Below are 15084 nucleotides of genomic sequence, written 5' to 3'. Positions count from 1 at the left end.
AAAACTTGAGTACTGCATGCAGCTCTGGTCAAAACATTACAGAAAAGACGTAATTGCACTACAGAGGGTACAGAGGAGATTTACGAGGATGCTATCAGTTCTGGAAAATTGCAGACATGAGGAAAGATTGGATAGGTTGGGGTTTTTGCTTTTCTTGGAACAGAGATGCTGAGTGGAGATTTAATTGAGGTGTACGAGTTTGAAAGAGCCTGGATAGTGTGAATAGGAAGGACCTATTTCCCTTAGCAAAGGTGTCAGTGACTAGAGGGCATAGATTTAAAGTGATTGGTAGAAGGATTAGAGGGGAGATGAAAAGGTTTTTCACCGAGATTGGTGGGGGTCTGGAACTCACTGCCTGAAAGGATAGTTGAGGCATAAACCTTCATCTCATTCAAAAGGAGTCTGGATATGCACCTCAAGTGCCGTAGTCTGCAGGGCTATGGACCAAATGCTGGAAGGCGGGATTAGAACAGGTGGATCATTTTTCAATAGGTGCAGACAAGATGGGCAGAGTGACCTCCTCTGCTCTAAATTTTTCTACATTTTCTAAATATTTGAAAAGGAGGAATATGCAAGGATATGGGGAAACAGCATGGGAGTGGCATTACGTGAATTGTTCCTTAGGAGGGCTAGCACAGACATGTTGGGTCAAATAGCCTTCTTCTGTGCTGTAACGATTCTATGATGATTCTCTACCATTATTATCAAGCCAGGCGTCCAAGCCTAGTTCAATGAGAAGTATAGGAAAGCATGCCAGGAGCAGCACTAAATCAGCATAGTTTTGTCAGGGGGAGATCATGTCTAACAAATTGGACAGACTGGGCTTGTTTTCACTGGAGTTTAGAAGAGTGAGGGGAGACATGATTGAAGAATATAACATTCTGAATAGTCTTGACAAGGTGGATGTGGAAAGGATGTTTCCTCTTGTGGGAGAGTCCAGATCTAGGGGGCATCGTTGTAAAATTAGGGGTCACCCTGTTAGGACAGAGATGAGGAGAAATTCTTTCTCAGAGGGTTGTGCGACTTTGGGACTCTGTGCCTCAGAAGGTGGTGGAGGCAGGGTCATGAATAATTTTAAGGCGGGGTAGATAGATTCTTGTTAGGCAAAGGAATCAAAGATTATCAGGGGTAGATGGGAGTGTGGAATTTGAGACAAACAGATCAGCCATGGTCTTACTGAATGGTGGAGTAGGCTGAAGGGGCCGAATGGCCTACTTCTGCTCCTAATTTGTATGTTTGTATGTATGTATGTAAATGAGGTGAGAGTGGCCGCTCTTGACATCAATTTGATCCGGAATTTGACCAAGGGTGGCATCAAAGAGCCCTAAGTAAAATTGAAGTCAATAGGACTCAGGTGATAAGCTCTCCACTGGTTGGAGCTATATCTAGCACAAAGAAAGAAGGTTGTGGTTATTGGAGACCAATCACCTCAGCCCCAGGACATCACTGCAGGACTTCCTCAGGGTAGCATCCGAGGCTCAACCATCTTCAGCTACTTCATCAATGACCTTCCCTCCAACATAGTGTCAAAAGTGGCGATGTTCGCTGATGATTTCACTGTGTTCAGTACCATTCGCAACTTCTCAGATGTTGAAGCAGTTTGTGCCTGTATGCAGCAAGACCTGGACAACATTCAGGATTGGGCTGATAAGTGGCATGTGACATTTGCACCACACAAGTGTCAAGCAATGACCATCTTCAACAGGAGAGAATCTAACCTATCCCCTTGTCATATAATGGCATTACCATCACTGAATTCCCCACCATCAACATCCTGGGGGGGTTACCATTGACCAGAAACTTAACTGAGTCAGCCTTATAAATACTGTGTCCACAAGAGCAGATCAGTAACGGTGATTAATACACCTCCTGACTCCCCAAAGCCTGTCCAAGGCACATGTCAGGGATGTGATAGAATACTGTCCACTTGCCTGGATGGGTGCAGCTCCAGTAATACTCAAGAAGCTCAATTCCATCCAGGACAAAGCAGCCCACTTGATCTGCATGTCAACCACCACCTTAAACATTCACTCCATCTACAACCGTGCACAAGATGCACTGCAGCAACTTGCCAAGTTTCCTTCAACAGCACCTTTCAAACCTGCAACCTCCACCAGCTAGAAGGACAAGGCCAGCAGATGCAGGGGAACACCACCACATGCACGTTCTCCTCCAACTCACACACCATTCCGACTTGGAACTATATCACTGCTCCTTCACTAATGCTTTTTCAAAATTCTGGAACTTCCTTCCTAACAGCACATACCTACACCACATGGACTGGAGTAGTTCAAGAAGGGGGCACAGTACCACCTTCTCAAGGACAATTACGGATGGGCAGTAAATGCTGGCCTTGCCAGCGACACTCCTATAGACTAATATTTGAAAAAAGCTTTTAACATGACCAAAGAAAATGGGAGTCATTTTAACCCCAAAAATCCAGCGAGTTTGGGTTTAGAAACATAGAAAATAGGAGCAGGAGTAGGCCATTCGGCCTTTCGAGCCTGCTCTGCCATTCGTTATGATCATGGCTGATCATCCAACTCAGTAACCTGTTCCCCCTTTTGCCCCATACCCTTTGATCCCTTTAGACCCAAGAGCTATATCTAACTCCTTCTTGAAAACATACAATGTTTTGGCCTCAACTGCTTTCTGTGGTAACGAATTCCACAGGCTCACCACTCTCTGGGTGAAGAAATTTCTCCTCATCTCAGTCCTGAAAGGTTTACCCGTATCCTTAGACTATGACCCTAAAACAGTCTCAAATATGCTCATTTCCAGGTAAAATGGAGGCAGCATGAGGGGTTGTTGCCCAATCCGTTCTCAGGAGGTGGACCGGTCATTGAAACCTTTTAAGGAGTCTACGTGCCTTGATTTTCATAAGGTTTCTATTTTTAGCTCATGTTGGCAGGTGTTCCCAAGGCTCAGGAAACCTGGCAGGTTAGAAAGGAGGAAAAAAGGCCTAAATTCATAAGGTAAATGCCATCACAGCTAACCCCTTGCGGGATTTGTCCGACCCCCCACCCCACCCCTACAATCTCTCATCCCATCAATCCCCATCAACTCCAATCGATCATCCCCCAAACCCCCTCCACAATCACTGATCTACCAATCTCCCCGACCCCCCCAGATCTTTGACTCCCCCCCAAATCCCCATCACTGCCCCACCTGCGATCACCTACTCCCCCAATCTCTCCACCATCTGCTGGCAATCAAGAACCCCTGCCCTAACCCCCATGATGTCTCAGCTCCCCCCAACTCCAAGATATCTCCCCTCCTCAACAATCTCTCTCCCATCACCACAAACCTACCAATACCAACCTTGGATGGGCATACAGCCAGACTGGTTGTCGGTAGGAACCTGGGAAAAGAAATTCAAATCCATATTAATATGAGCCAAAATATTGTGGATGCTGGAACTCTGAAATGAGAATTAATGGTCACAAACCTGAAATGTTATATCTGTTTCTCTCGACACAGATGCTGCCAGACCTGCTGAGTATTTCCAGCACTTTCTGTTCTTATTTCAAAACCCCCAGGTTTGTTAACTGGAACTACATCCTCAACTACCAGCCCTCCCCACCCTGCCCCACTGTTCCTAGATTAGGCCTCAGCAAATGGGTTTTGTTTTACACTTTGATTTTTGTAAACCAGTACTGTTGCTCAAAAACATAATAACTGATAGTAACGTTTATCTTGTAATTTTTTTTAGGATATCTGCATATCCTCTGTGAAAGAGAAGGACATTGAGGCAAAATTAAATCAGGTGATGCAGACTTGGACAAGTCAGACCCTGAGTTTCTCTTCATTTAAGAGTCGAGGAGAGCTATTACTAAAAGGACTGGAGACAGCAGAAATCATAACGATGATGGAGGATAGTTTAATGATCCTGAGCTCTTTACTCAGTAACAGGTACAAGCAACAAATTATGTCACAAACATTAATAATTTTCAAATCAATGATGGAGATATTAGGAGGAGTGACGAAGAACTTGGACAAAGAGATAGGTTTTAAGGTGGAGCGAAAGGTGGAGAGGAAGAGAGGCTTAGGGAGGGAATATCAGAGCTCAGGGTCTGGACTACCGAACGCACAGGTGCCAGATGTGCCCAACTGTGTCCTGTACACAAAAAGCAGGACAAGTCCAACCCAACCAATTACTGCCCCATCAGCCTACTCTCAATCATCAGTAAAATGATGGAAGGTGTCATTAACAGTGCCAACAAGCGGCACTTGCTTAGCAATAACCTGCTCAGTGACGCTCAGTTTGGGTTCCGCCAGGGCCACTCAGCTCCTGACCTCATTACAGCCTTGGTTCAAACATGGACAAAAGAGTTGAACTCAAGAGGTGAGGTGAGAGTGACTGCCGTTGTCATCAAGGCAGCATTTGACTAAGTATGGCATCAAGGAGCCCTAGCAAACCTGATGTCAATGGGAATCAGGGGGAAAACCCTCTGCTGGCTGGAGTTATACCTGACACAAAGGAAGATGGTTGTGGTTGTTGCAGGTCAATCATCTGAGCTCCAGGACATCACTGCAGGAGTTCCTCAGAGTAGTGTCCTAGGCCCAACCATCTTCAGCTGCTTCATCAATGACCTTCCTTCAATCATAAGGTCAGAAGTGGGGATGTTCGGGGATGATTGCACAATGTTCAGCACCATTCACGACTCCTCAGATACTGAAGCAGTCTGTGTAGAAATGCAGCGAGACCTGGACAATATCCAGGGTTGGGCTGATAAGTAGCAAGTAACATTCGCGCCACACAAGTGCCAGGCAATGACCATCTCCAACAAGAGAGAATCTAACCATCTCCCCTGGACATTCAACGGCATTACCATCGCTGAATCCCCCACTATCAACATCCTAGGGGCTACCATTGACCAGAAACTGAACTGGAGTAGCCATATAAATACCGTGGCTACAAGAGCAGGTCAGAGGCTAGGAATCCTGAAGCGAGTAACTCACCTCCTGACTCCCCAAAGCCTGTCCACCATCTACAAGGCACAAGTTAGGAGTGTGATGGAATACTCTCCACTTGCCTGGATGGGTGCAGCTCCAACAATACTCAAGAAGCTTGACACCATCCAAGACAAAGCAGCCCGCTTGATTGGCACACCATCGACAAACATTCACTCCCTCCACCACCGACGCACTGTGGCAGCAGCGTCTACCATCTACAAGATGCACTGCAGCAATGCACCAAGGCTCCTTAGACAGCACCTTCCAAACCCGCGACCTCTACCAACTAGAAGGACAAGGGCAGCAAATACATGGGAACACCACCACCTGCAAGCTCCCCTCCAAGCCACACACCATCCTGACATGGAACTATATCGCCGTTCCTTCACTGTCACTGGGTCAAAATCCTGGAACTCCCTTCCTGACAGCACTGTGGGTATACCTACCCCAAATGGACTGCAGCGGTTCAAGAAGGCAGCTCACCACCACCTTCTCAAGGGCAATTAGGGATGGGCAATAAATGCTGTCCTAGCCAGCGATGTCCACATCCCATGAATGAATAAAAAAAAATGGGTACATGTTAGCTCTGAACTCTCACTATTTCCTCTTTGAATGACTCCCACTTGTCTGATGTTGACTTTCCGACAAGTAGCTGCTCCCAGTCCACTTCAGCCAGATCCTGTTTTATCATATTGAAATTGGCCTTCCCCCAATTCAGTACCTTTATTTCCAGTCCATCTTTGTCCTTTTCCATAACTACCTTAAATCTTGTAGAGTTATGGTCACTATCCCTGAAATGCTCCCCCACTGACACTTCTACCACTTGTCCGGCTTCATTCCCTAGGATTAGGTCCAGTACCGCCCCTTCTCTTGGAGGATCTTCTACGTCCTGGCTCAAAAAGCTCTCCTGTATGCATTTCAAGAATTCCGCATCCTTTAAGCTTCTTGCACTAAGTCTATCCCAGTTGATATTGGGGAAGTTGAAATCCCCTACTATTATTACCCTATTATTTTCACATGTCTCTGAGATTTGCCTACATATCTGCTCTATCTCTCCCTGACCATTTGGAGGCCTATAGTGCACTCCCAGCCAAGTGATTGCCCCCTTTTTGTTTTTAAGTTCTACCCATATGGCCTCATTTGAGCAACCTTCTGAGATATCATTCCTCCTTACTGCAGTAATTGACTCCTTAATCAACAGTGCAATGCCATCTCCTCTTTTACCCCCTCCCCTGTCACGACTGAAGATTCTATACCCTGGAATACTGAGCTGCCAATCCTGTCCCTCCCTCAACCATGTCTCTGTGATAGTAATAATATCAAATTCCCATGTGTTCATCAACGCCCTCAATTCATCTGCCTTACTTGTAAGACTCCTTGTGTTAAAATAGATGCAATCCAGCCTTGCATTATTCACTTGTGTCTTAACAGGCCATTTGCTCTGCCTTCCAGACTGACTCAGTTTCTCTTCTATATTTGACTGTGCATCAGCCCCTGCTGTACCTCCACTCTGTATCCCATCCTCCTGCCATATTAGTTTTACCCACGCCCCCACCCCACCCCCCCCCCCCCCCCCCGCCCCTCAACAGCACTAGCAAACCTTCCTGAAAGGATGTTGGTCCCGTTCCGGTTCAGGTGCAACCCGTCCACCTTGTACAGGTCCCACCTTTGCCAGAAACAGACCCAGTGATTGAGGAAACTAAAGCCCTCCCTCCTGCACCATCTCCTCAGCCACGCATTCACTGCTCTATCCTCCTATTTCTATACTCTCTAGCACGTGGCACCGGGAGTAATCCAGAGATTGCAACCTTTGAGGTCCTGCTTTTTAATCTGCTACCTAGCTCCCTAAATTCTTGTTGTAGGACTCTTTCTGCCTATGTCGTTGATATCAAAGTGTAGCACGACCTCTTACTGTTCACCCTCCTCCTTCATAATGTCCTGCAGCTGCTCCATGACATCCTTGACCCGAGCACCAGGGAGGCAACATACCATCCTGGAGTCACGTTTGTGGCCACAGAAACGCCTATCTGTACCCCTTACGATAGAATCTCCTATCACTATAGCTCTCCTACTCCTATTCATCCCCTCCTGTGCAGCTGAGCCACTTGTTAGAAAGGGAGATGGACCCAGGGGACTAGTACACTACCTGCCTAGTTCTTCTACTCTGTCTTGAGGTCACCCATTCTCTTTCTGCCTGAGCAGTCTTTATCTGCGATGTGACCACTTCCCTGTACGTGCTATCCACGATGATCTCAGCCTCTCGGTTGCTCCATAGTGTCTCCAGCCGCCGCTCCTGATCCGAAACGTGGATTTCGAGTAGCTGCAGCTGGAGACACTTCCTGCACACATATTCGCCCTGAACATTGGAAGTGTCCCTGACTTCCCACATTGCACAGGAGGAGCACTCCACACTGCCGAGCTGCCCTGCCATGACTTACCCTTAATTTACTCCCTTAAATTACACAAAAATTAGATTATTTACGCTAGGGACCTTGCTTCCCTAAAAAACAAACTACTTACTATATTAAAAAAAAAACTGTAGACCTTTCTCTACTTTTAGTTACTTACCTAGCTATTCAGAGTTATTCCCTAACAGCAGTTAGTCACCAATCAATCACCTCGCAACTTTCCTGTGATGTCACTGTTGAATTTTTTTCTTCTTTTTTTCAAAACTCCAGCGAGCCTGGACTGCTCTCCGCTTCTGGAAGGTAAGTGACTAGGCCGCGATCCTCGGGCTCTATTTATTCACTTCTCTCCCTCAGCATTCTCCCCACAGGTTCGCTCCTCTCCGCTCCACTTCCGGAAGGTAAGTGACTAGGCCACGATCCTCGGGCTCTATTTATCTTCTTCTCTTGCTCGACGTTCTCCCTAGAGGTCCGCTGCTCTCCGCTCCCCTCCCAGAAGGTAAATTCTGGTACGACGGGAAGGCGATGAGCCCTCCACACTGTGACCCTCCCCCGCAACCTCCGATCGCAATTCTGTGGGCCCACCCAGATGAGGGCAAGCATGCATTCTGTTGCCTGTGACTTCTGATTCTCCATGCAGGTGGCCACTCGTTCCATGGAGGTAAATATCAACTTGAAGGCCTGAGACATCATGGCACTCACGTTTGTTGCTGCACCAGAATTGTTCTCTTCATAGATGACCCCTGAGGCTCAGCATCTGCATCCAGCTGAGCAGAGCTTGGAGTTCCCTGCGCCCTCCGCTGGGGATTCTCCACTGATGCCTCTGTCTCCAGCAACTGCTCTTGCTCACTTGTGATGTGCACCTCACCATTTGTCAACCTAGCTATCTTCCATGGAGGCCCCACTGAGGTGTGATACTGAGCTGGTGGAGGATGCAACATTAGGAAAGCATAAAAAGTCAACATTGTATGTGTTCACTTTTCAGTTAATGGTGACAGCAAATCGACATGAGTGAATGTTATGTTCCAAGTGACAGTATGATTTTTTTTTTATTCTGTCACCAGTTATCTGGGAGACCCTTATCTCTCCATCTTTCATGGCCATGCACTTTTCCATCTTCCTGATCTCCAAGGCCTGCGCAGCAGCAGCGGTCAGTGCAGCTATCACTGAAGGGCCATTTCCGGTTCTCTGTCTCTCCCTGGATGTCTGCACTCTCCTGCAAGGAGAGAAAACAGAGAGTTATGAGTGTGAGAAGTCGATTGTGTGGAGAGAATGGAATGACAATATTTCTGGAGGCTGACTATGAGGAATAGGTGTGAGATGTCAATAAAGTGAGGGTGAGATGGCTGTTCAGGTGGGTTGTGAGGAGGTTCCCTGAGAGACAGGAATGAGTGGAGCTGCAAAATGTGTTGGTCTGACGAATGCTGTGCAGGAGAATGCTGAGGAAGTCAGAAAGTGAGACGGCACTCATCTTTCCTGCCCATATGAGGTCACTGATCCTCTTGTGGTACTGAATCCAGGCTCAAGGGACCACACTTCTGCTGCTGACTGAATGTATCTCTTATCTCTTGTCCGCGGGAAATAATACTTCGCTGTGGACCCTCACAGCCCGCAACTAGACCTCCAGGGAAGAGTTAGAGAACCGGGGCAGATGGGGTTGTGGGGGAGTCTTGCCACATTGCACATTATCTTTCCCTCAGTACCCACTTATGGCGAAGCATCCATGATCTAATCGCCCTCAGTTCATGCTTGAACTTATACCTGCTTGAACTTGACCCCCTGTTTCCTTCCCTCCCCTAATCTCTATCCTCATCCCCACTTCCCAGTCTTCTTCTCTCCCCTACCCGCCATTCTCCCTGACCACCATCCCCATCCTATGTTACCAAACCTTTCTCTCCCCACATCTCTATCTTCCGACCTGCTCACTGTGCTCTCTCGTCGACCTCCATTCCCCAGACTGCCACCCCAACTTCCAATCCCAAATAACCCCTCACTTGACTTAAACCCCCTGACTCCTGAGCTCTTCAAAAACCCCACGCAAATCCCATGCCACCCCTACCCAACACCACCCCCCCACAACTCCACGATCCCCGTTGTTCCCAGCAGACTAGCCGATTCTTGCTTTCCACAGTGATGGTGACCGAGTGATGTCACGGCTAGGCCTCCTACCCAAAGATTTGCAGATTGGGGTAATATCAGGCGCTGACTGCAATGTTAACTTCAGCCTGAGCTGGAAATTGGCTGCCATTTCCACCAGGTGAATGCCTGTCGTGAAGAGCGTACACAGAACAGGCCATTCAAGGTAAGTTTCTTACTTTTTCTCGTGGAGCAAACAGTGCTTCTCTGGACTCTACAAGGAAAGTTTAGCCTTCCTCTGCCCTGCATTCCTACTCCCTTATTTGCATCGAGCTGCCCCCAGAACCCCTATCCTTCACTGGCCAACAGTCACTTTACATTGAATTCCTGCAGGTTCTCGCAGAATGTTAATGAGGCCCTGCACTTAAAATCACCATGGATGGGTGGGAAATTAACTTACCAAGGGGTCTTCTGCTGGAAACCCTCTTAGTTAAAGATGATTGCACTCTGTCAGTTCTGAAGAATATTATGTTAAAAATCTATTCATTTATTGATGATGGTGATAAGAACATAAGAGTATATGAAATAGGAACTGGAGTAGGCAATTTGGACCATCAAGCCGGCTTTGCAATTCAACAAGTTGATGGCCAAACTTCACCTTCCCGCACTATCCCCATTTCCCTTAATTCTCTTAGTACGATAATAAAAAAAGTGATAATGAGAGGAAGGTTTTTCGTCATGGGTATTTACAGTTCTAATTTACATTAGAAAGACGGAGGTTGAGGGGGGACCTGATTGAGGTGTACAAAATCATGAGAGGTATAGACAGGGTGGATAGCAAGAAGCTTTTTCCCAGAGTGGGGGTTTCAATTACTAGAGGACACGAGTTCAAAGTGAAAGGGGAAAAGTTTAGGGGGGATATGCGTGGAAAGTTCTTTACGCAGAGGGTGGTGGGCACCTGGAACGCATTGCCAGCGGAGGTGGTAGATGCGGGCACGATGGAGTCTTTTAAGATGTATCTAGACAGATACATGAATGGGCAGGAAGAAAAGAGATACAGAAGCTTAGAAAATAGGCGACATGTTTAGAGAGAGGATCTGGATCGGCGCAGGCTTGGAGGGCCGAAGGGCCTGTTCCTGTGCTGTAATTATCTTTGTTCTTTGAACAAATGTTAAATTGTTTTAATTGTTTATTTAATGAAGCATTGCCAAATATCTGGGTGTGCTGAGTCCAAAATATATGTAAGAAGGGATGAAAAGGGTGATCTCATCAGTTACACTGGGCTCATGTTTGCCACAGAACTCTGCCACTGATCCTGCTGTTATTCATGGGGTTGGAGTGTGACGCTGGCAGGAGTGGGCCTTCAGTGGGATAGTAACACGCCTGCTGGTCAGCCCATAGCTGCTGTTTTCCCGACAGCCCAGAATAACAGTGTGAATGTTGGGTGGCTGCCTTCATATACCCCCCAACATTTTTTGGCATCCATATCTTTGGGAGTCCCAACCCCCTGCCCCCACCCCCCCACCATCCCTAAATCTCAAGGAGTACCCCACCTGTGCTGGAATTAGCAGCAATGCATAGTGATATCAGGTATACCTGCACCCATTGTCTGATGGATCCAAATTGTGGATCAACAGGAATATGATATATTTGGAGTCCCTGCCCACAGGGTCATGCTGCTTATGTCCACCAGCTCCCCAACAGGCGCTGTCTACTCTAATTATATTTAATGCTCTAACAGAAGAAGTTTTTTTTTTAAATGGAGCCTTTAATCCACCTGTAACTACTGGAATTGTACTTCTCTTGCAGATATAATGCTTACTATAAGAAGGATATTCAGATCTGGGTGCACAATCTGACAACGTGTACAAGTATAATAGAACAGTGGCTTTTAGTGCAAAATCTGTGGGTTTATCTGGAGGCTGTCTTTGTTGGAGGGGATATTGCCAAACAACTGCCACAGGTAATTTATACCATTAACTTAGACATTCCAAAAATGAATGTTAGCTAGCTTCACGTTTCTTGGTCACTGTTTTAATCCAGCATAGATCAATTAGAAAGCGACACACCTAGAAATTTAAAAAAGCAAAATACTGTTGATGCTGCATATTTGCAATAAAAACATAAATTGCTGGAATTACTCAGCAGGTCTGGAAGCAACTCTTTCTCTCCAGAGGTGCTTCCAGATTTGTTGAATATTTCCAACAAGACACGAGAGAGCATAGAAGCATAGAAAGATTTATGGCACAGAATCAAGCCTTTTGGCCCATCATGTCCATGCCGGTTAAGAAAGAGCTATCCAGCAGAATCCCACCTTCCAGCTTTTGGGCTATAGCCTTGTAGGTTGTGGCAAGATTCTGCCTCTATTATCGCACCACCCTCTAGGGGAAAAATTTACACCTCACATCTCCTTTAATTCTTCTATGCCCCCAACTATTAACCTCACTGATAACAGAAACAGGTCCTTCCTATCCAACCTCACAATTATGTACACATCAATTAAATCCCCCTCAGCCTCCTCTGTTCCAAAGAAAACAACTTCAGCCTATCCAATCTTTCCTCATAGTCAAAATTCTCCATTCCTGGCAATATCTTTGTAAATCTCTTCTGTACCTGCAGTACTGTAGCTGCAATCTAAGAATTGATTTATATAGTTCCAGCATAACCTCCCTGCACCATTCTCTAGGCCTCGGACAATAAAATAAAGTATCTGTATGTCTTCTTGACCACCTTATCTACCAGTCCTGCTATTTTTAAGGATCTATAGACATACACTCCAAGATACCTATGTTCCTCAACACTTCATAGGATATACATATATGGCACAGAAACAGGTCATTCAGCCCAACCAATCCACGCTGGGGTTTATGCTCCACTCGAGCCTCCTCCCATCTTTCCTCATCTAGATCTATCATCGTAACCCTTTTATTCCCTTGTCTCTGAAATGCTTGTCTAGCTTCCCATTAAATGCATCTATACTATTCGCTTTGACCACTCCCTGTGGTCGCGAGTTTCACATTCTCACCACTCTTCGGGTAAAGAAGTTTCTTTTGAATTCCATAATGGATTTCTTGGTGACTATTTTATATTGATGGCCTTTAGTTATGCTCTTCCCCACAAGTGGAAACAATTTCTCTGTATCTATTCCATCAAAACCTTTCGTAATTTCACCCCGCAGTCCTCTTTTTTCAAGAGAAAAGAGACTCAGCCTGTTCATCCTTCACTGATATGTATACCTACGCATTTCTGGTATCATCCTTGTAAATCTTCTCTGCACCCTCTCCAATGTCTCTATATCCTTTTCATAATATAGCAAGCAGAACTGCATGCAGTACTCCAAGTGTGGTCTAACCAAGGCTCGATACAGATTTAGCAACTCTCCATTGGTTGGAGTCATACCTAGCGCAAAGGAAGATGGTTGTGGTTGTTGGAGGTCAATCATCTCAACTTCAGGACATCACTGCAGGAGTTCCTCAGAGTAGTGTCCTAGGCGCAACCATCTTCAGCTGCTTCATCAATGACCTTCCTTCAATCATAAGGTCAGAAGTGGAGATGTTCGCTGTTGATTGCACAATGTTCAGCACCATTTGCGACTCCTCAGATACTGAAGCAGTCCGTGTAGAAATGCAGCAAGATCTGGACAATATCCAGCTGACTGACGCTTAATTTGGGTTCCACCAGGGACACTCAGCTCCAGACCTCATTACAGCCTTGGTTCAAACATGGACAAAAGAGCTGAACTCAAGAGGTGCAGTGAGACATCAAGGCAACATTTTACTGAGTATGGCATCAAGGATCCCTATCAAAATTGAAGTCAATGGGATTCAGGGGGAAAGCTCTCTGCTGGTTGGAGTTGTACCTAGCGCAAAGGAAGATGGTTGTGGTTGTTGGAGGTCAATCTTCTCAACTTCAGGACATCACTGCAGGAGTCCCTCAGGGTAGTGTCCTAAGCCTAACCATCTGCAGCTGCTTCATCTCTTTCCCCATGGACAGAGCATAGCAGGTTAAAGCGAGCACGAAGGTTGGCCTGTATTACCAGGGTACCAGGCACCATAGACTGCATCCACATTATCTTGCTTCCATCACAATCCTGAATCTTTCTCAATATAAAGCCACTCACTCAATAGTCAACTTGTTTGCGACCACAGGCTGTATATCATGCAAGTCTGTCTGTGATTTCCTGCCCATAGAGTTTGATGCCCATTGCAGGTAAATTTATGGAAAAACCTATTAAAGTTAAAATCATGGGTCACCTGGATGGAAAAAAATCATAAAAGATGGACAATATGCGTTCACATATCCATGATGTAAAGGGACAAGAGGTGGAAGAATTCATGAAACGTGTACAAGAAAACTTCCTTGATCCATGTGTTCCCAGCCCAACAGGGAAGGAAGCAATGCTGGATCCAGTTTTGGGGAATGAATTCGGGCAAGTGGAGTATATTTCAGTGGGCAAGCATTTGGACAACAGTAATCATAATATCATACAATATCATAATGCCATCTTCAGCTGCATCATAAGGTCAGAAGTGGAGATGTTCGCTGATGATTGCAGTCTTCAGTACCATGCATGACTCCTCAGATACTGAAGCAGTCCATGTCCACATACAGCAAGACCTGGACCAACATTCAGGCTTAGGCTGATAAGTGGCAAGTAACATTCTCACCACACAAGTGCCAGGCAATGACCATCTCCAACAAGAGGGAATCTAAACATCTCCCCTTGACATTCAGCGGCATTACCATAGCTGAATCCCGCCCCCTCCCCCATAAACATCCTGGGCGGCACCATTGACTAGAAACTGAACTGGACCAGCTAGATGAATACTGTGACTACAAGAGCATGTCAGAGGCTAGGAATTCTGCAGCAAGTAATGCACCTCCCTTCTCCCCAAAGCCTGTGCACCATCTACAAGACACAAGTTAGGACTGTGACACAATACTCTCCACATGCCTGGATGAATGAAGCTCCAACAACACTGAAGAACCTTGACACTATCCAGGACAAAGCAACTTGCTTGATCGGCATCCATCCACCACCTTAACCATTCACTTTCTCACTACCAGCGCACAATAGCAGCAGTGTGTTCCATATACAGGATGCACGACAACAACTCGCCAAGCCTCCTTTGGCAGCAACTTCCAAACCCGTGACCTCAACCACTTAGAAGGACAAGGGCAGCAGGCAAATACCACCACCTGCAAGTTCCCCTTTTAGCTACATACCATCCTGACTTGGAATTATATTGTTGTTCCTTCACTGCCACTGGGTCAAAATCCTGGAACTTCTTCCTAACGGCACTGTTGGTTTACCGTCACCAGATGGATTGCAGCATCAAGCAGTTCAAGAAGGCGGCTCACCACCACCTCCTCAAGGGTAATTAAGGATCGGCAATAAATGCTGGTCTTGCCAGTGAAGCTCACACCCCATGAAAGAATAAAAAATGAATAGTTATGGAAAAGGACAAGGAACAGTTAAACATAAAAATACTGAACTGTCGGAGGGCTAATTTCAGTGAGTCAAAGAAGGGATCTGGAACAGGTGGATGGGAATCATAAATTGTTAAGCAAAATAATAACTGAACAATAGGAGACCTTCAAAGAGGACACATTTCAGGTACAGAATAGACACATTTCCAAAGGGCAG

At 46.1% G+C, this 15084-nt stretch overlaps 1 protein-coding gene across 1 annotated transcript in view; it reads left to right on the top strand.

Annotated features, from left to right (window-relative positions):
* Window positions 1-15084, top strand: part of LOC137367180 (dynein axonemal heavy chain 8-like) — a 2531605-nt gene that overhangs the window by 1009598 nt on the left and 1506923 nt on the right. The window contains exons 108-109 of the mRNA XM_068028616.1: window positions 3713-3912; window positions 11247-11400. Coding sequence (XP_067884717.1) covers window positions 3713-3912; window positions 11247-11400 — 354 coding nt within the window. The remainder of the gene's footprint in view (window positions 1-3712; window positions 3913-11246; window positions 11401-15084) is intronic.

The sequence above is a fragment of the Heterodontus francisci genome, chromosome 3 (genome assembly GCF_036365525.1).
Source record: "Heterodontus francisci isolate sHetFra1 chromosome 3, sHetFra1.hap1, whole genome shotgun sequence".
Lineage (NCBI taxonomy): Eukaryota > Metazoa > Chordata > Chondrichthyes > Heterodontiformes > Heterodontidae > Heterodontus > Heterodontus francisci.
This window is presented reverse-complemented; position numbering and strand designations above follow the sequence as displayed.